Consider the following 19,624-nt stretch of genomic DNA (forward strand, 5'->3'; position numbering starts at 1 on the left):
ATACTAAAGCTACTTTAAAAAAAAAGAAAAAAAAAACCTACTTGAAGCTTATTGGTCTGCCAAACTTCCAAAGGGCTATTTGGATCTTCTTTGCGTTCTGTTTTGGTTCCTTGTTAACTTCGGGATAATGGATATTGGTGGGGAGACCTCACTCCCCTGCTTTTAAAAAAAAAATGATTGTACTTTGGCCTTAGCTCGGTGTGTATACCTCTTGTCTTCTGTTTAGGTGCTTTAGTTAATCTGGACTATTCCAGAAAGTTCCAAAAAACAAAACTGAATTTGCCTCCTGTAGGCAACTGTTTACATTGAATTTACAACCACCTGCTTACATTGTATTAGGTATTGTAAGTAATCTAGAGGTGATTTAAATACATGGGAGGATGTTCCATGGGTGTATGCAAATAGTATATAAGGGATTTGAGCATCTCCAGATTTTGGTGTCTTCAGGGTCTTGGAACCACTCCCTTGTGGATACCAAGGGACAATTGTACATATAATTTGTACTTCCCTTTGTTGTATTAGTGAAGCTTTTGGTTGTCTTCTACATAGTGTTCTCTTTTGTAGATAAAAGGTATTTTATTATTAGAGATTGGTTGACTTGAAGATGGAATGCAAAATGTCATTCGAAAATGACTGGAACGGTGTCTTTTAAAGCTTGATACTGGAATTCATTCTCATCAATGTTTTTATTGATGGACTTCAGTAATGATTTTTTTTAAAAAAGAACAATTTCAATAATACTAAATTAAGTGTAGTTGCTAGACATCTCATAAATTCATAGAATTTCATGTACATTTCTACCATAGATTATCTCATTTGATTCAATAAAATGCTATAATATAAATAGATATTATTTGTCCCTGTTTTTTCAGTGGGGATTCAGGCTTAGATTAAGTCATGGGTAGCCCTAAGGTAAATGAATTAACAGGATTGGTTTAAAATTTACATAATACTGAATTGTATTAAGATTGTGATCATATCTGAATAGCAGGAAGCTAAAATTTATTCATTATAGTGTCAATAAATTAAGGATGTACAAAGCTATCTAAAATAATAACCCTTTTTTGAAGAGGATATAAATTAAGGGATGAGGAGAAACTGAGAATGGGTTATATGCATCACAACATATTTAGTTCCTCTTTCATTCAATACTGAGGAACTAAATATGTCGTGATGTGTGGTATATCTGCATGTGTTGTCTCCTTGTGCCTTAAATATTTCTTCTGTATCTTGGCTGTCATGAGCGTAGTTAATTCTTACCATCTTTCAAGATCAATGCTAACCATGGATGTAGGGAACCAACTGTTACATCTTTTTGGTAATCATTAAAATACATTTCAAAGTTTTGGATGTTCTGTGTACTTAAGGAGTTTTAAAGAATGTAAATCATAAAGCAACTGAAGTTACTTATTTAAAGTTTTTAGAATTTTGATTAATTTACTGTCGTATATTTAAGGAGAAATGCCTGGAAAATTTAAGCCCATGTTTTAATTAAATAACACCAAATACCTTTTATATTTTGATAGCTATTGATTTCTTGTTAGTAAAGCAGACATATTCCACAAATAATCATGTTAAGAATTGGTGGTGGTATTTCACATATAGCACTTTAACTGCCTTGGATAAAATTGCAAACTTTAGATTACTGCTGTGCTGTGTATGTTTTATGATTGCATCAAACATACATTATTTGTAGGAAATAGTTTTTGTAAGAAAAGACTTTCATTAATTCACAGAATGAATTGAAATTAATGAAATCCATCTTCCACAGTTAATGTTGGAGAGGATTGTCCAGTGTTTGATGGACTCTTTGAGTTTTGTCAGCTTTCAACTGGTGGTTCAGTTGGTAAGTGTCCTGATTTGGTCAAATTTGAAAGTTGATTTAAACTTGGTATGTATCTTTTGGGTTATTTGCTTAGAACAAGTTTTAATAGTGGCGGATTTTAATAACAAAAAGTGTGTTTATAGCAGAGTACAGTTGTCTTTAACTGGGCCCCCCTCCATGTTTTGGGATCATAATGTCTCAAACTTTTTTTTTTAATTTTCAGTTTTTTACTTCAGTTGCATTTTCACTTAGAGACTTCTTCTAGCTACCATTGTCACTACTCCTTTCCATCTATGTGCTCTTATTTAATCAGATCACAACTATAGGAAAATAGTTATCTAAGGAGAAACTGTTAGTGCCCTTGATAATGATCCTTTTATGGTTTTATACTCTTCTGCTTATTTGCTTATGCATGGCATACTCTTTCCACTAGGGCTTTTGTCTAGTTATACTAATTTTTTATCTTAAACATTTAAAAGTCTCCTCTGTCTTGTTTGTTAGCTGGGGCTGTGAAGTTAAACCGACAACAAACTGATATGGCTGTTAACTGGGCTGGAGGATTACATCATGCTAAGAAATCAGAAGCATCAGGATTCTGTTATGTTAATGATATTGTGCTTGCCATCCTTGAATTACTAAAGTAAGTTAATTTGTGTTGATGTTTTTCCTATGAAAAAGTGTTTTATTTAAAACAATAAAAATCTATGGCTTAAAAAAAAAAGTGAACAGTGGGTTGAAAATAGTTAATGGTGAATCATCATCTGTGGATTCATTCCAACCCATTGTAAAAATACAGGAAATTTGCCCAGTCCTTGGATTATTAAGAATGAGAAGTACATATCAATGTTTGAGGCTCCATTAAGTACCTTTCTAAAAAATATTAGGAGTAGTTTGACAATTTAGATTGGAGGTATAGTTTTAATTAATGAAAAATGACATGATCCTAGAAGTTTATGTTCTAACATTTTGTAAGTTTTAACTTTTGAAGGCAAAAATTTGAAACCTATGTTAAAGGAAATTTGTTTACCTATTGAATGAGACCAGCTAACTGCCTAGCTTCCACATAGAATGGGGTTTTGTGCTAATGGATATAATTATCTAAGTTACTAAAGGAGTTAAAGTTATTCTTGACTGCAGTTTGAGAGCAATATCTATAGCGGTATTTGTGATTTTGGAGATTACAAAGTTAGATTTTTTACCCTCATTAGTTAAAACACATCTTAGCAGATTCTACTTCAGATTGTAACAAATTGGTGTTTTCTTAACTTTGAAAGTGTTCTTGCCTGAAGTTATTCCATGCATACTATTTATAAAGGCTAATTTTTCAGTTACTTAAAATTAGGTATTGACTCCTTCAATAAACAACTGATCTGTATCAATTGACTAATTGAGAGCCAAGCAAAACCCGTTGAAATCATTTGCCTTGTTTTTTAATTCACTGTTGATGTTGGTTGCTGTGTCTTCGTCTCTGAGTAGCAGTTCTTGCCTGCATGCTAACAGTCTTAACAGGTTTAATGTAGTTTCTCTGGACACACTTCTTCAACTAGTGCAAACTTGATTTAATTAATTGACTATTGGAAACAGCTTATGAGCAACTCAGACACTTAACTTTGTTCACACTTTTTTTTTTCTTTTTTTAAGAAAGTCTATGATGAGACATTCTGGTTTTTATTTTCCAAGTTTCTGAATGTTGCTTTCCTGCTAGTTGAGGATATTCTTGTGAGTGCTTAGTCGGTAATGTCAGCAGCCTGCATTGTATTCTTTTAACATGGTTGTGGTATTATTGTAAAATAAACACAGTGCTCTGCCATCTAATCCCATAATAATCCTCACTTCATTGTGCCTTGAAAGGATGATATATGAAATTCACTTTCCTTGTTTCTTGTTTTGACATGGGTATGCACTGGTTATAAGATGTCCAGTATGGTGATACATGTGGCTCTTAAAATGCATTCGAATTTTACTGAGATTTGTAGTTCTCCAAGCAGCACTGTGATGTGATGAGAATACCACTTGTGGTTTCTGTCACAAGCACTCAGTTGAAATAAAAAAGAAGCCATAGACAATACATGAACAAACGAGCATGGCCATGTTTCAGTAACACTTTACTTACGGGCATTGAAATTTGAATTTCATTTAATTGTCACATATCACGAAATTATTGTTTTGATTGTATTTTTCAGCCATTTAAAAATGTTAAAAACTATTCTTATCTCAAAAGGCTATACAAAAAGAGGCCATTGTCCAAATTGGGACTATGGACCATAGATTGCCAAACCCTATTTTATAATACTAAAGATATGCTAGAGAGATGTTTTAAAGTAACAATCTTAAGTAAGGTATAATCTTCAGTTATTAATGTACAGAAACATATACTATGTTTTTAAAGCAGAATAGGGCAGATTTCACACAGTAAATACATTTTCTCACCTAGATTGGGTTTAAAGGGAAGATTTAAAGGTCTGAGGCTCAAACTGTAACTTCAGGATGGTCTCTTTGAATGGTGTCTTAGGCTGGAAGTAAAGAAAAGAAAGGGGATTAAACATTCTGGAATGCAGGAGCTCAAAAATAGGTTTCCTGAATCCATGGTGGTTTTTCCCATCGCAAAACCTTTTTGAAAACTTACTTAAGGTTTTGTTTTCAGGTATCATCAGAGAGTCTTATATATTGATATTGATATACATCATGGTGATGGTGTTGAAGAAGCTTTTTATACAACAGATCGTGTAATGACTGTATCATTCCATAAATATGGGGAATACTTTCCTGGAACAGGAGACTTGAGGGTAAGACTGAATTCTGTCTGAATAAATATTATGAGATTAACCTAGGAGGTTAGTAATCTTACACCTGAACTAATGTTTCTCTGAGTCATTAATTTGAAGCTTGTATGAAGGATTAGTCATTTTATATGCTATAACATTTGTTGGAATTCACTTTTGCTGACTACAAGCAAACATTCAACGAGAACTTAAAGGGCTTTCTTTTGCTGAGCTTTTTTCTTTGGTTGAATAAATATTTTTGAACATCCACAAAGCATGAAGCAGTTTTCTTGATGTTCAGTTTGAATCTTCAAAACCTACTTGATGGTAGCCTGTATTGCTGTTGAATATAAAGATTGGTGGAATAAAATAATTGAGTCTTTTTAAGGTTCTTGTACTGCCCTCCTTTTATGATTGGTCTTTATTTAATTGGTCTAATTTTAATCCCTTTTTTTCTTTAGGCTTCTGAAATTTGTAATGTATGTATATTCTCTCTCTCTCCCGCCCCTCCCCCCCCCCCCCCCCCCCCGCCTTGGGGAGAGAAAGAATATCATAGCTTATCCCGCCTGCCTATTACATTAAGTGCATTTATTTCTGTATTTCTGTTATCTTCTTTCATTTGGTGCTCTTGAAGTTGTTTAGTTTTTTTTTGTTTTTTTTTTTTGCTCCACTAGAGGTTTGGTTTTTTGAACCAAACTACAAACATGTTGAAGTTTATTCCGAAATTTAAACCGCTGTTTTTAGTTTAGCTGTATTATATGGGAGATTTCTTTTGGCATGGCATTCAACATTAGTTCCAAGCTGTTTTGTTAAGGTTGTTTTTCAGATCTGTGGTATGTCTTTATAGTTTAACAACCGAAAGTTTAGAGCGACCTTAAAGTAGTCTTCAAATATATGACTTAATTATTCGATCACAAGGTTGTGCTCTTTCAGTAAGAATTCAGATAGTGAAACCTTTCTTTATCTATAAGTGGGTAAGAGGTCATTTGTTTCATTTATTTCAGTTTAAATTATGTGGCTTTTAAAATAATTTATATTTTCAGTTCTTTCTTGCCGTGTTAGCTCATTCAGTAACTTTCCCCACTTGGTCTTGTCTTACAGACCAGTGGTTCCCAAAGATTGATCCTTAAACTAGCAGAATCACTGTCACCTGACAACTTAGAAGCACATATTCTCAGACTTTAGGAACTCTGGATGATTCTTTTCTGCACACTAAAGTTTGAGAACCACTGTTCTAAACCAGTAGAATTTGTTTGTGTATAACCATTGCACTCTGGTAGAAATTAAGCAAAAGCTTTCCAGCTTTAAGCTTAAAGAAAGATAGTGTCTTTGCAATACAATTCTGATAATCTCAGAAATAGCAAATGGAAGCCTCTGTTTTAATTTCTAACAATGTACTTGAAGTTGTTAGAAAATATTGGAGAATATGTGTTTTAAAAAGGTTGAGAATGACTTTCAATATCTCTTTTCTTAGGATTTTTATACTCCCTGTATAAAATGTCAAAATTTTTTCCTTTTGCATATTATAAAGGTGTCCCCCAAATTTAGGAAACTAAAATCAACTGCTTCATTATATGTGCAGTTGTATTTGGACTTTCGTGAAACTTGAGTATAACTTAATAAACATTACCTTTTCTACCTGACAATTCATTCTAAATCAGAAAAGAAGGCTAGTCTAAGCTTAGATTGTTGTTAGAACTATGCTTGCATTTATTAGATCAGTAGTCTAGGTGAAAGAAAAAAACCGAAGGTGTGATAAAGTAGTAGTTGTGGAATAAGAAATGGAAGGTGTAAAACTTGGTCCAACAAAGGCCACAGTTCTGAGTTACCAGCCTTTAGCTAGAGTGAGAAGTGCTGACCAACTTTCTGTATTGTGAAATCTTAGTGTCGTCAACATGTATTCCAACTGTGTGTTTAGTGCAGAAGTCTAGGGATTTAAAGTTCTTTAAGTTTGTCCACATGTGTATAGTTTGTATTTAGTTATATAAAAATTTAGATTCTTTAAGAAAAATTGTAGGAGTGAGTGTGTAATTTCATGCTTTTTCATTGAAAGTTGGATCATAATAACTCTAATATTGAAGAGTAAGCTATGCTTTTTAAAAAAATGGATTCAAGCTGAGACCGTTCCATGAGAGATAAGGGAAGAACATGTATTTGTATTAGTAATTCTAAAGATTCATATATATTGAGACATTATACAGTTGACCCTTGAAGAATGAAGGGGTCGGGGCGCTGACTCCTGTGCAGTTGAAAATCTGCATATGACTCTGACTCCCCAAAAGCATAAATACTTAATAGCCTTCGTGATAATATAAAGTCAATTAACATATTCTGTATATGTATACCTACATGTATTTTATGAATTCATAACATACCTAACTTTTTCTTAATTTTTAAAAATATTTCTAGACTGCAGTCATGTGCAAGTTTTTTCAGGTTGTTGCAAATTTCCCGAAAAATTTTCCAATACATTTATTGAAAAAAATCTGCATGTAAGTGGACCCACAATTCAAACCCTGTTGTTTAAGGGTCAACTGTAATTTAAAACATGTAAGAATCAGTTACCCCCAATCCTTTGATGTTGTAGTTAAAGCACTGTTTTGTAGAAATGTCTCTACCGTATCTTCTAGGAATATACAGTTGACCCTTGAACAACACAGGTTTGAACTTCTATGTAGATTGTTTTCAATAAATAATTACTACAGTGCTACACAACTCACAGTTGGTTGATCCGCAGATGCAGAATCATGGAGATGGAGGACAGACTGTAAAGTTAAATTCAGGTTTTCAACTATATGGGGGTCTGTACCCCTAACCCTGGTGTTGTTCAAAGGTCAGCTGTTTATGTGTGTATATATCTGTATGAACATATACATAGATATACACATGCATAACATATACAAATAAATAAGTATATATAATACATGTATGTATGTTTTAAGTAAGTGTGTGTGTGTGTGTGTGTGTGTGTGTGTGTGTGTGTAGCTGGAACCCAGCTCTCAATTTCTCTGCTTTGCTTCTTTTGGGAGGTATTAATGCCTAGAGTGGTACTTATTCAACAAGTAGAAACAAAATTTATTTCAAACCCAATTAAAGAACAGATTTCAATGCTTTAGTCTGCAACTGTTAAAACTTCAAGAAAGTCTTATAAGTAAACTCATACCAGATTGTGAGCCACAAGAAGGATTCTACTTTAGAGACAATTGTCCTGCAGGGTTTTTTGGCTCAGAGTTTATATTTCCTACAGTTTTACCTATAAAGTTGTCTTGTGTATTTTGTTTATGACAAATTTCTTGAGTAATATTTAACTTCAAATTGCCTTTAACTGTGTTAAATTTCTTTTCTCTCCAAAATAATCATTACAGATTAAGTGGAATTGGTTCTTTTCAGCTTTAAAAGCCATCCATAAATGTTGTAATATGCACTTTTTCTGTATTATTTCCTTTCTCAGCCTACTAGATGAATTAAGAATTGGGTTTTATTACCTAGTCTTTTAATCTTTTAAAAATATTTTAATAATTAAATATTTCAAACTTTTTATTATGATATATTCTCAGATCTATTTAACTATGTATTTTAGGATATTGGTGCAGGAAAAGGCAAATACTATGCTGTCAATTTTCCAATGAGAGATGGTATAGATGATGAATCATATGGGCAGATATTTAAGCCTGTAAGTATTATTATTTTCAAAAATGAAAAGGAATTCTAAAATGTTTTTTAGAGACATTAACATTTGTTACCTTATACATAGATTATCTCAAAAGTGATGGAGATGTATCAACCTAGTGCTGTGGTGCTACAGTGTGGTGCAGACTCACTATCCGGTGATAGACTTGGTTGCTTCAATTTGACAGTCAAAGGTAAGCAATTTGAAGGGTGATATTCCAGGAAAAAAAATTTTTTTCTTCCTAAGAACTTCTCATAAAAGTTGTCATTTCATTTTTACCTGCTATTTTAACAGGGAACCATGTGTTTTGTGTTTTTTATGGGTTTTTGTCATATGCATGTATCTTTTGTTTTGTCAAATTTATGTATATATTCATACATGAGTAGTTTCATAAGGCTTGTTGCAATACCAACCAAGGCAGCGATTTTCTTCTTTTTTTAAAACTTTTATTTATTTGTTTATTTATTTATTCCAGTTTTATTGAGATGTTGTTGGCATACAGCACCATGTGAGCATAAGATGTACAACATAATGATTTGACTTCAACATCATGATTTCAGCATCATGAAATGATTAACACAGTAGGTTTAGTGAGCACTCATCTATAGGTACAACATTAAAGAAATACATTGAAAATATGTACATTTTTCTTTGTGATGCAAACTCTTAGGATTTACTCTCTTTAACAGCTTTCATTTATAACATACAGCAGCGTTGATTATCTTTATCGTGTTGTACATTTCACCCCTAATACTTATTTATCTTTTAACTGGAAGTTTGTACCTTCTGACTGTCTTCATCTAATCTCCCCTCCCCCCACTCCTTGCCTCTGGTAATCACAAATCTGATCTCTTTTTCTATGAGTTTGTTTGTTGTTTGTTTCGAAATATAACTGACATACAACACTATGTTAGTTCCTGGTCCACAACATTGTGGTTTGATATTTCTATACATTTCAAAATGATCGCCATGCTAAGTCTAGTTGTCATCTGTCATCAAACAAAAATATTATATTACTATTGACTATATTCCCCACTCTGTACATTTCATACCTGTGACTCATTTATTTTCTAACTCAGTGTTTGTACCTCTTAATCTCCCTCATATATTTCTCTCCTCCTCTCTGGCAACCATCTGTTTGTTCTCTGTATCTATGACTATTTCTGTTTAGTAATGTTTGTTCATTTGTTTTTTTGATTCCACATATTACACTTAGCATAATTTTCAACAATTTTTGTTGATTCTTTTGGTGCTTACCTTTCTTTAAATAACATGCAAGCTTTTGTTTCTTTTTTTTTTTTTTTTGACTGCACCATGCAGCATGTGGGATCTTAGTTTCCTGACCAGGGATTGAACCCAGGTCCTTGGCAGTGCAAGTGTAGAGTCCTAACCACTGGACCACAAGGGAATTCCCCAAGCTTTATTTATTTATTTATTTTTATAAAAATAAATTTTTTTTTTTAATTTTTACAAGAGATAAATAGACTGACACCAAGCATTGTACATGGATGACCACAACAAAAGCAACAATGATTGCAATTACCAAACATGAAACACACTCATACTATGTCATAATATTGACATTCAGTCCAGTAATCCTCCACTGCAACAGCTCCTTTACTTTGCAGTGAAAATTGATTTGTATATTCTCTGCCTCTGAGTCCTTGTGGGATTTTTTTTTTTTTTAATTCAGACAGAAAGTCACAAAAATTATACTCATCCTCATCAGTTCACTCAGTCCCATGTAATTAATTTTTTTTTTCATCTTGATCTTTTGTTAGCACTTTTATGAGTTCATCAGTTTTTCATTAGAGTTCTGAAAATGTTTATTCATTCAGTTCAGCAGTACAGTCAATTACCAGAAACCTGTACTTGTCAGAGTCTTTTCCATGAATTTCTTGAAGATGAAACCCTTTTATAGGAACATATTTGCAAAATCATCAGAGTACACCCAGAACTGTCTGTAAATGACAAAAGACTTAAAAATGACCACGGTTAAAGATTTGATGAAAGTTCATAATAATGCAGTTGACAAGAAAATTAGTTATTTCTGAGATATACATTTTAAAGTAATAACTAGGATTATGACTTATAACATTATACCAGAACATATAAGATTTTTAGAAATTTCATGTAATGTCTGAAACATTTATATTAACATATTTCCATACAAATACAAATATAAGATTTTTAGAAATTTCATGTAATGTCTGAAACATTTATATTAACATATTTCCGTGCAAATAACCCAATGAAAGTTTAGTATTAGTTGTTTTGTTTGTTTTTTTATACTGCAGGTTCTTATTAGGCATCAATTTTATACACATCAGTGTATACATGTCAATCCCAATCGCCCAATTCAGCACACCACCATCCCCACCCCACCGCAGTTTTCCCCCCTTGGTGTCCATATGTCCATTCTCTACATCTGTGTCTCAACTTCTGCCCTGCAAACTGGCTCATCTGTACCATTTTTCTAGGTTCCACATACATGCATTAATATACGATATTTGTTTTTCTCTTTCTGACTTCCTTCACTCTGTATGACAGTCTCTAGATCCATTCACGTCTCAACAAATGACTCATTTTCGTTCCTTTTTATGGCTGAGTAATATTCCATTGTATATATATACCACAACTTCTTTATCCATTCGTCTGCTGATGGGCATTTAGGTTGCTTCCATGACCTGGCTATTGTAAATAGTGCTGCAATGAACATGCGGGTGCATGTTTCTTTTTGAATTACGGTTTTCTCTGGGTATATGCCCAGTAGTGGGATTGCTGGGTCATATGGTAATTCTATTTTTAGTTTTTTAAGGAACCTCCATATTGTTCTCTATAGTGGCTGTATCAATTTACATTCCCACCAACAGTGCAAGAGGTTTCCCTTTTCTCCACACCCTCTCCAGCATTTGTTGTTTGTAGATTTTCTGATGATGCCCATTCTAACAGGATTGAGGTGATACCTCATTGTAGTTTTGATTTGCATTTCTCTAATAATTAGTGATGTTGAGCATCTTTTCATGTGCTTCGTGGCCGTCTGTATGTCTTCTTCGGAGAAATGTCTACTTAGGTCTTCTGTCCATTTTTGGATTGGGGTGTTTGTTTCTTTAATATTGAGCTGAATGAGCTGTTTATATATTTTGGAGATTAATCGTTTGTCCGTTGATTCATTTGCAAATATTTTCTCCCATTCTGAGGGTTGTCTTTTCGTCTTGTTTATGGTTTCCTTTGCTGTGCAAAAGCTTTGAAGTTTCATTAGGTCCCACTTGTTTATTTTTGTTTTTATTTCCATTTCTCTGGGAGGTGGGTCAAAAAGGATCTTGCTGTGATTTATGTCAAAGAGTGTTCTTCCTATGTTTTCCTCTAAGAGTTTTATAGTGTCCAGTCTTATATTTAGGTCTCTAATCCATTTCCCCAAGCTTTATTATTTTTAATTTTTAATTTTAACCTTGTATATTCACTTTACATTGTGAAAGAAGAGGGAGTCACCACTTTGTCCCCAACACATGCATACACCCTTCCAATATTTCCATTTTTACAATTTAAATCTGGTATTTAGACCAGAATTTTGGTCATGGTATTCAGTGTTAATGGCATCACCAGCAACATTAAAGCGTGTTTCAGCTTATTCAGTTTCCCTTTTGCATAACTTGTTTTTCCCCATACAATTTTGTCATTTCCTTAGTTTTCTCCTTACTCATGAATAAATTGCCGGTATTTATAAATAGTACATTATATTCAGATGGATCAAGTGTTCTATCAGTTTTACCTCTATGAAGAACAGCCTTCTGACTTGTTCCTGTTTGGGTGAATTTCCTCTGTAGATCTGGTAGAACATCGAGCTGTTCTTTGCTTATAAGTGTTGAAATCAACGTATGATAGAGGTCCAGACCAAAGTAAAGATCACCATTATGGAATGAACTGCTAGGGTATAAGAATAAATCTGAAATTTTATTTAATAAGTTCTTAAAATTTATTATGTGTGGATTAGTTGTGATTTATCATGGATATTGTACATGATTTTAGAGTTGTTTTCCTTGTGAACTTTTAGGTAACAAGTTCATGTTCTGTTTTGAATTCTCTCATAAAATGTGAAGAATTCTCAAGTAGAACTTTTCCCAGAACAACTCTTGGCCTAAATGGAATTTAATAACTAAATACAGATATTAAAGGCTATTTTATTTGATGTTACAATAGCTCCTATGCCAGCCAGCATTAGAATTATGATGTAATCAATCTATTCTGCTTATATTAGGTTGAACAATTTGAAATTAATTGCCCCTTTTCTTGCTAGGTCAAAAGTGGCCAAAAAGCAGAAGTTTCGTATTGTTGAAAATAATGTGCAGATAACCGTCTGTTTCCTCAAAATGGATACAATCTTCTTAAAATCTACTTAATGTACTCTTAAGATGTGTATTAACTTGTCAGTTTTCTTAACTTTTTGAAAGTTATTAATGCTTGTACTTAAAAGCAATAGCTTTCATAATCACAAACTACAGCATTTTATTTTACTTACTATAAATCTATATTCTATTTCAGCTGACTGATAGAATGTCCGTTGTATAAAGCATGTAAAGATATTTGCAATCCCAAATGTCAAACTTGATTCCAAGCTTTCTCCACTGCCAGCTTCAGTTCAAACTGCTAAAGTCAGTTTACCTCTTGTCTGTCTCCTTTCTATCTTATTTTCTATTGATACTGTTGTATGCTCTCCCATTCTTCATTTTTATAAATTTGAGCCTTTAAAAAATTCCTTTATAACCATTTTTATCAGGTTTTGAGATGAAAGAAAAGTAAATGTCTTTGTTTAGCCAGCTATCTTTACTGTTATCTTTAAGTTAACTGTTTGTTTGTTTCATCTTTAAAAAATACCCAAATGGTTTTCCTCTATTATAAGAAACCTGAATTTTCATAATTGCAGTAATAACAGTTGGGTTATGAATCATATAATGTAACTGTTTTATATATATATATATATATATATATGTTTTTATATATGTTATATGTTTATGTATTTACACTTTTTATGTCCTTATACATAATTTCACGTATTTATACATATTTTTATACCCTTTTTTTTAAACATCTTTATTGGAGTATAATTGCTTTACAGTGGTGTGTCAGTTTCTGCTTTATAACAAAGTGAATCAGTTATACATATGTCCCCATATCTCTTCCCTCTTGCATCTCCCTCCCTCCCACCCTCCCTATCTCACCCCTCTAGGTGGTCACAAAGCATATAATGTAACTATTGACTACTTAATGAAAATGCTCACAGTATAGTTACATGAAGAAAACATACCATTAAGCTTTTAAAAATTAACTCAAAAAGAATTGGAAAGGAATATTCAAAAACTATCTTTGGATGATAGAATTTTAGGTAGTTTTTTCTTTGTACTCTTTTGATTTTTCCAAAATATTATTTAGCATACATCAATTTCTTCTATAATTGAAGGATTTTTTTTCTTGCTTTAAACATTGACTTGTGTTCCTGAATGATGATGATAATATAAGAAGTTACTAGTAACTCGTAACTGTTTTTTAAACTATGGCATCCAAAGGAAATATTTTGTTTTCATGTTAGGTTTACTTTATACTGAAATTTCTACACATAGAAATTTGTTAAAGTTTTTTTTAATAGTAATAGATATTAATTTTATAATTTTAGATAAGTTAAGAAAAATGTCCGTAATACCACTGCCTAACGATAACCTATAGTTAAACCTGTATAGCCTTACATAATTTTTCTGTACATGTCTATGGAGGAAAGTGGTAACAAAAAGTCAGTTTAGATTAGATTATACAGTGTTTCATTGCAACCTCACTTATTTTTTCCCCCAGGTAACCTTACAGGAACATAATATCTTCATATCACATTAATAAAATGTGTTATATTCATATTTTAATATTAATATAGTTGTATATTTGATCAGGGACACTTGCTAACATAGCCAGTTATGTCTTATTGTGTTTTGTATATCATTGCATAAAAGGTGTTTGATAGAAGTTTTAAACTAGAAATTTTCACATATTAAAAGCCATTTTGGTTGAGTAAAGTATTGTTTGTATTATCTTTTTAAAATTTATTTTTCCAACTGTTACAATGTGCAAATGTATTTACCCAAATTTTCTTTGTTTTAGGTCATGCTAAATGTGTAGAAGTCGTAAAAACTTTCAATTTACCATTACTGATGCTTGGGGGAGGTGGATACACAATCCGCAATGTTGCTCGATGTTGGACATATGAGACTGCTGTTGCCCTTGATTGTGAGATTCCCAATGGTAAGTGTTCTTATTTTGATGTCTTTATTGGATGAACTGTCAATTCATAGAAAAAGATGTTTAGGTGATTACAGTTGATTCCAAAACCATGTAAATAGGAGAGCAGTCACTTAATGAATTCATTTTGCATTCACTTTTAAACATTTTCTCTGGAAATATTTCACAACTTGCATCTGGATTTTGTGCATGGATTTGTGTGAAAATTGAGCTTTTAATATGTAACTTTATTTCATTGTTTTTGATAGAATTGCCATATAATGATTACTTTGAGTATTTTGGACCAGACTTCAAACTGCATATTAGTCCTTCAAACATGACAAACCAGAACACTCCAGAATATATGGAAAAGATAAAGTAAGACATCATTGAATTGATTTGATAAACATTTCATCTTGATACAGCGTTAGGAGTTTTTAGAGGGCCAAATGCAGTAGGTCATTTTAGCTTTATACATGGGTATTTCCTTTGTCAAAAGTATTTGAAACCTTAAGGTTATTGATTAATTTTATAAAATAATGGAAAATGTATGGGATTCATAGCTCAAAAATATTTCCATTTTCTATTAGTTAAAATGGATTTTTCAATTGAAAGGGGCACTATAAATTTTATATTTTCTTACTTTTACATGAAAGTGAAATTTATTTTCATTGAAACATTTTGATAAAGCTTTATCTAAGAATGGAGTGTTTAGAGAGACATGTGTAGTACACAGACCTGGGTTTGTGTGCTCTCTTTACCACATACTAGCTCTGTGACTTTTGGCAAGTTAATTTGCCTTTGTGCTTATATTTCCTCATCCTTGAAATGGGGGATGAAATAGTATCTACCTTGTAAATTTTGAGGATTAAATGGGTTAATAATATGTAAAGTATCAGTGCTCAGTAAATATTACTATTTTAATTCATAGGTTAAGCTAGATAAAAGATGCAATTTTTTTGCATAATGTTTCCTCTTACATTTAAAAGGAACTTGAAAGAAAATAATTTTTTCTAATAACTGCGCATGTTGTAATTTAGACAGCGTTTATTTGAAAATTTACGCATGTTGCCACATGCACCTGGCGTCCAAATGCAAGCTATTCCGGAAGATGCAGTTCATGAAGACAGTGGAGATGAAGATGCAGAAGATCCAGACAAGAGAATTTCTAGTAAGATAGTCCATTGATGTGTATTCTGTTACATTTTTCTGGTTTATTAAAAGAACATTATAAATTGAAGGTTTTGGTGGCCCAGGAACTTCACATGTTTTCATGAGCAGCAGTCCCCAACCTTTTTGGCAGCAGGGACTGGTTTCGTGGAAGACAGTTTTTCCACAGACCGGGAGTGGGGGTTGGTTCAGGCGGTAATGAAGGTGATGGGGAGCGACAGATGAAGCTTCGCTGATTCACTCGCCCGCTGCTCACCCCCTGCTGTGTGGCCTGGTTCCTGACAGGCTGCAGACTGGTACTGGTCCATGGTCCGGGGCGTTGGGGACCCCTGTTCATGAGCACACTATCTTTATTTTTACCATTTTTTTAATCTTACGTGGATTTAATTTCCTACGTCTCAAAGCTTGATTGGAGTATCAGCCATTTCAGTTTATTTGACTGCATATATGATCAGAAGTTTCCACAAATTAACCACTTATGTAGAGTGAGTTGAATAACATTAAGCACCTTCTGTTTGATTCTACAGTCTAATTCCACTTACTATGATTCGTAGGTTTATAGCATAATGGTATGCTATCACGGTATAGACATTCTAACATACTTGGTGTTAATATTTTTTATTTTCTCTACTTCCCCTCTCAGCTCTGAAATAAAAGATTACTTTTTATTTGAAGACATCATTCCCACCACCTATCAGGAAAACACAGTTTTTTTCCTCCAAAGTTGTTTGTTTTTTTAATGAGATCTGCAAATGTTTTTCATGTTTCTTTGAATTATTTCTTCCTAGATTAAAGCTAAATTTTCAGTATTTAGCAAGCCATGCATTCAGTTCTAATCTTAAAATCTGTTATCCTTTCTTTTAAATGTGGTGACTGGCTAGTTCTTTTGTAGAGGGGTGCACTTAACAGTTGTAAAACCTGTGACTGCTTTTGTCAAAACTTTTATTAAAAATCTTTAATGTATCAGTTCGAGCATCAGACAAACGGATAGCTTGTGATGAAGAATTCTCAGATTCTGAGGACGAAGGAGAGGGAGGTCGTAGAAATGTGGCTGATCATAAGAAAGGAGCAAAGAAAGCTAGAATTGAAGAAGACAAGAAGGAAACAGAGGACAAAAAAACAGGTCAGATTTATTTTTTGATTAATGTTTTAATTGTAAGTTTTCGAAAGTGAGCTATACTGCAATTTTTATGAGATCCTGAAGTCAATTACACAAGTATTGGAGGGGGTGAGTGTGCTAAGTAGGTGACTTTTTTCTTCCCCCCATGTAAGTAAGCTCTTTTAATTAGAGCTCTCTGAATGTTATTAGTCACATTTGTTTTTATATTACAGGAAACTCTCTCTTCTTGACGACATAGGCTTAAAATAGTGAACATTGCACTATGATACAGATTGGGTAAGAGAGAGGACAAAGTGGTTATAGATCCATATGTAGCCTGTGAGCAGAGCTGAAATTCTAAGATAATTTGTAACTACCTGTAAGTTTATTTGATGGTAATAAAACACAGAAGAGTCACATTATCTATCCTTAGACTAGTTTCACTATTTTGAAAAGGCTCAGAGAATAGACTTTGTTCAGAAATTATATGAAGGAAACATAAAAGCTGCAGAAAGATGGGAAGGGATTTGGGAGCTGGGTTGGGAGGAGATAATACTTTCTGCTGTCTTAATTTTAAAAATGCTGTGTCAGTTTATCTGTTGAGAAAATAGATGCTTTAGGGCATTGAATTTGCTACCAGAATGTGTTACTTTTATCTGAGTTTTCAGAGCACTTACACATACCTGGGTCATTTTATTTTATTTAACACATTGTATTATAGCACCTCATTAGGGACTTTTTATATCTCTCTGCTAGATTGAGCTGCTCATGGCTAGAGAATGCAATATGCTAAATATCTGTATTCTTGCACTTGGTGCATTTCCTGATGGATACCTGATACCTATATGCAAGTAAAGGTGATGAGCACAGGTTTTAGTTGACCTGTTAATTTTGACCCTGTAGCATGTGGAAAACTGATTCAGAGATACTGGTCCATCATCCTTTTCCTATCATATTGAAGTTATGTGAGTAAGCTGGCTCTCGTGTTCTTTTTTACTAGAGAGTTAGGAATCCGTAGCATGTCTGACACATCTAGTTCTGTTCTTGTTCGTGGATTGACTCCTCTATACGCTACTGTTCTCTATCTACCGTTTTATAATTTTAACTTCCCAATGTATTACAATGATGGCTCCAGTCTGCTCTTGTGTACTGATTGACATCCAGAAATTCCAGCTGTGATGGAGGTAAGAAGGACTTAGCTTTAGTTGTAGGATTTTTCTAGTATTTTTTTCTCTTACTGTCAATTTGTCTTGTCTGGTTTTTCTGTTTGTTTGTTTGTTTTCCTTTTTGGTGTTTCTTCCTGTTTTTAAATCTTTATCTTTTCTATGCTTTTTCTTCCAAACGGGAAAGTGGGTGCACTATGGTGCTTATCTTTCATTGCTATTTAAGCTAAAAATGAGAGTACTTTTTGATCTGGCTTAATGGCCTGGTAATGGATTAATCTCATAGTAGTTCCTAAATACTTTTGTTACTGATACGGTAATGAAATTTGGTAATGAAATTCTTCTTATAGGGTCTTGGATTTGTTAAAATCTTGCAGCCTACAGATAAAAGAAATATTACCATAGAAAACATTTTTAAAAATCTGTAGTTCAAAACCTGAAGTTAGGAACGTTTCTTTTCTGTACCTCCCTCCCCCTATCCCATTTGGCACTTTGAATTATTTAAGTTTGCACATCCTAAATTAAGCCAGAAGCCTAAACAAATGTCATAGTAACCATATTGCCATGTGTTTGTATTATAATCAGTGCCTCACAACTTTGGTTCATTTGCTTATCTAAAGAAAAAATTTAGTACATTTGGGCTGATTGGTTTCAGTGATCTTGAATAGGTAGTGTTGCTCCTCCTGTTTCATTAATTTTTTTTTAAATAGTAAAGTTTTGGTACTTATTTAGTGAGGGTTAAAAACTAATGGTTATATAAGCAGTAGAATTTAGCTTCTGTTTTGTCTCTGGCCTCCTCTAATTCTGTCCCCTTCTCACAGTACTCCAGCCACATTGGTCTTTCAGTTCTTCCTTCCAACCTAATTCCTTCTTGCCTCAAAGTCCTTTTAAGCTTTCCCTCTGTTCAAGATACTTCTCCCCGTTTCCCACCCAAAAACTATTTGTTCTTCAGAATGTCTCTCAGACGTCACTTCTTCATCATAGCCTTTCCTAATCTCCCACAGTGCTGTGCTCACATCTGTAGGCTGGACTTCTTCACAGCACATATCCTGGCTGTAGTGCTGTGATCCCATAGAAGAAAACTTCCCAAAGGCAGGACTACAGTGTTATACTGACACCTTGAACCTCTGTCATTTAGTACAGCACCTAACACAAAGCTTATTTAGTTACTGATTTCATGAATAGTAAGATTGTATATGGCAGTTTTTTATATTTTAAGTAAGATATATTTTAAAATAAAATGTATACACTTTATATTTCAAAGTAGGTGTTAATCTCTTCCCAATTTTTGTTTTTAGATGTTAAAGAAGAAGATAAATCCAAGGACAATAGTGGTGAAAAAACAGATACCAAAGGGTAAACTATATTCTTTATCTAGTAATTTTCATATACTATAAAAATAATGAGCACATACTGGGGTTGGGGTGGGTGTACATGTATTCTTTTGAGAAGTACTGAACTGAACCTGGAATATCAGTAAGTTGTTATGAGATGCTCTGAATTTTAGTCTGTAATGGTGCATAAGACAATATATGTATCTTAACTGTTAGTTTATATGTCATCTACTTTCTCATTTTTCATTTATGTAGCTTGCTTTTAAAAAATTACAAAGACTGGTAATAATAAGTATTGTAACTGAATATAGATCAATTTATATTCTTTTTTTTTTTAATG

The 19,624-nt window shown here is 33.0% G+C and overlaps 1 protein-coding gene and 1 long non-coding RNA gene across 6 annotated transcripts in view; one reads left to right on the top strand and one right to left on the bottom strand.

Moving 5' to 3' along the window:
• Window positions 1-19,624, bottom strand: part of LOC309634623 — a 360,017-nt gene that overhangs the window by 36,685 nt on the left and 303,708 nt on the right. The gene's annotated exons all lie outside the window — the stretch shown is intronic.
• HDAC2 (histone deacetylase 2) overlaps window positions 1-19,624 on the top strand; it is a 40,599-nt gene that overhangs the window by 11,819 nt on the left and 9,156 nt on the right. For 3 of the 5 annotated variants that reach the window (XM_082404810.1, XM_082404808.1, XM_082404809.1), the window contains exons 4-13: window positions 1,772-1,846; window positions 2,327-2,465; window positions 4,470-4,611; window positions 8,168-8,260; window positions 8,342-8,450; window positions 14,402-14,542; window positions 14,788-14,896; window positions 15,559-15,689; window positions 16,656-16,811; window positions 19,249-19,306. In XM_082404810.1, coding sequence (XP_082260936.1) covers window positions 1,772-1,846; window positions 2,327-2,465; window positions 4,470-4,611; window positions 8,168-8,260; window positions 8,342-8,450; window positions 14,402-14,542; window positions 14,788-14,896; window positions 15,559-15,689; window positions 16,656-16,811; window positions 19,249-19,306 — 1,153 coding nt within the window. Of the gene's footprint in view, window positions 1-1,771; window positions 1,847-2,326; window positions 2,466-4,469; window positions 4,612-8,167; window positions 8,261-8,341; window positions 8,451-14,401; window positions 14,543-14,787; window positions 14,897-15,558; window positions 15,690-16,655; window positions 16,812-17,922; window positions 17,972-19,248; window positions 19,307-19,624 lie in introns of all 5 variants that reach the window. The other 2 variants (XR_014248203.1, XR_014248204.1) reach the window with 1 other exon arrangement.

This window comes from Balaenoptera borealis, assembly GCF_965194805.1.
Source record: "Balaenoptera borealis genome assembly, chromosome: 9".
NCBI classification, from domain to species: Eukaryota; Metazoa; Chordata; class Mammalia; order Artiodactyla; family Balaenopteridae; genus Balaenoptera; species Balaenoptera borealis.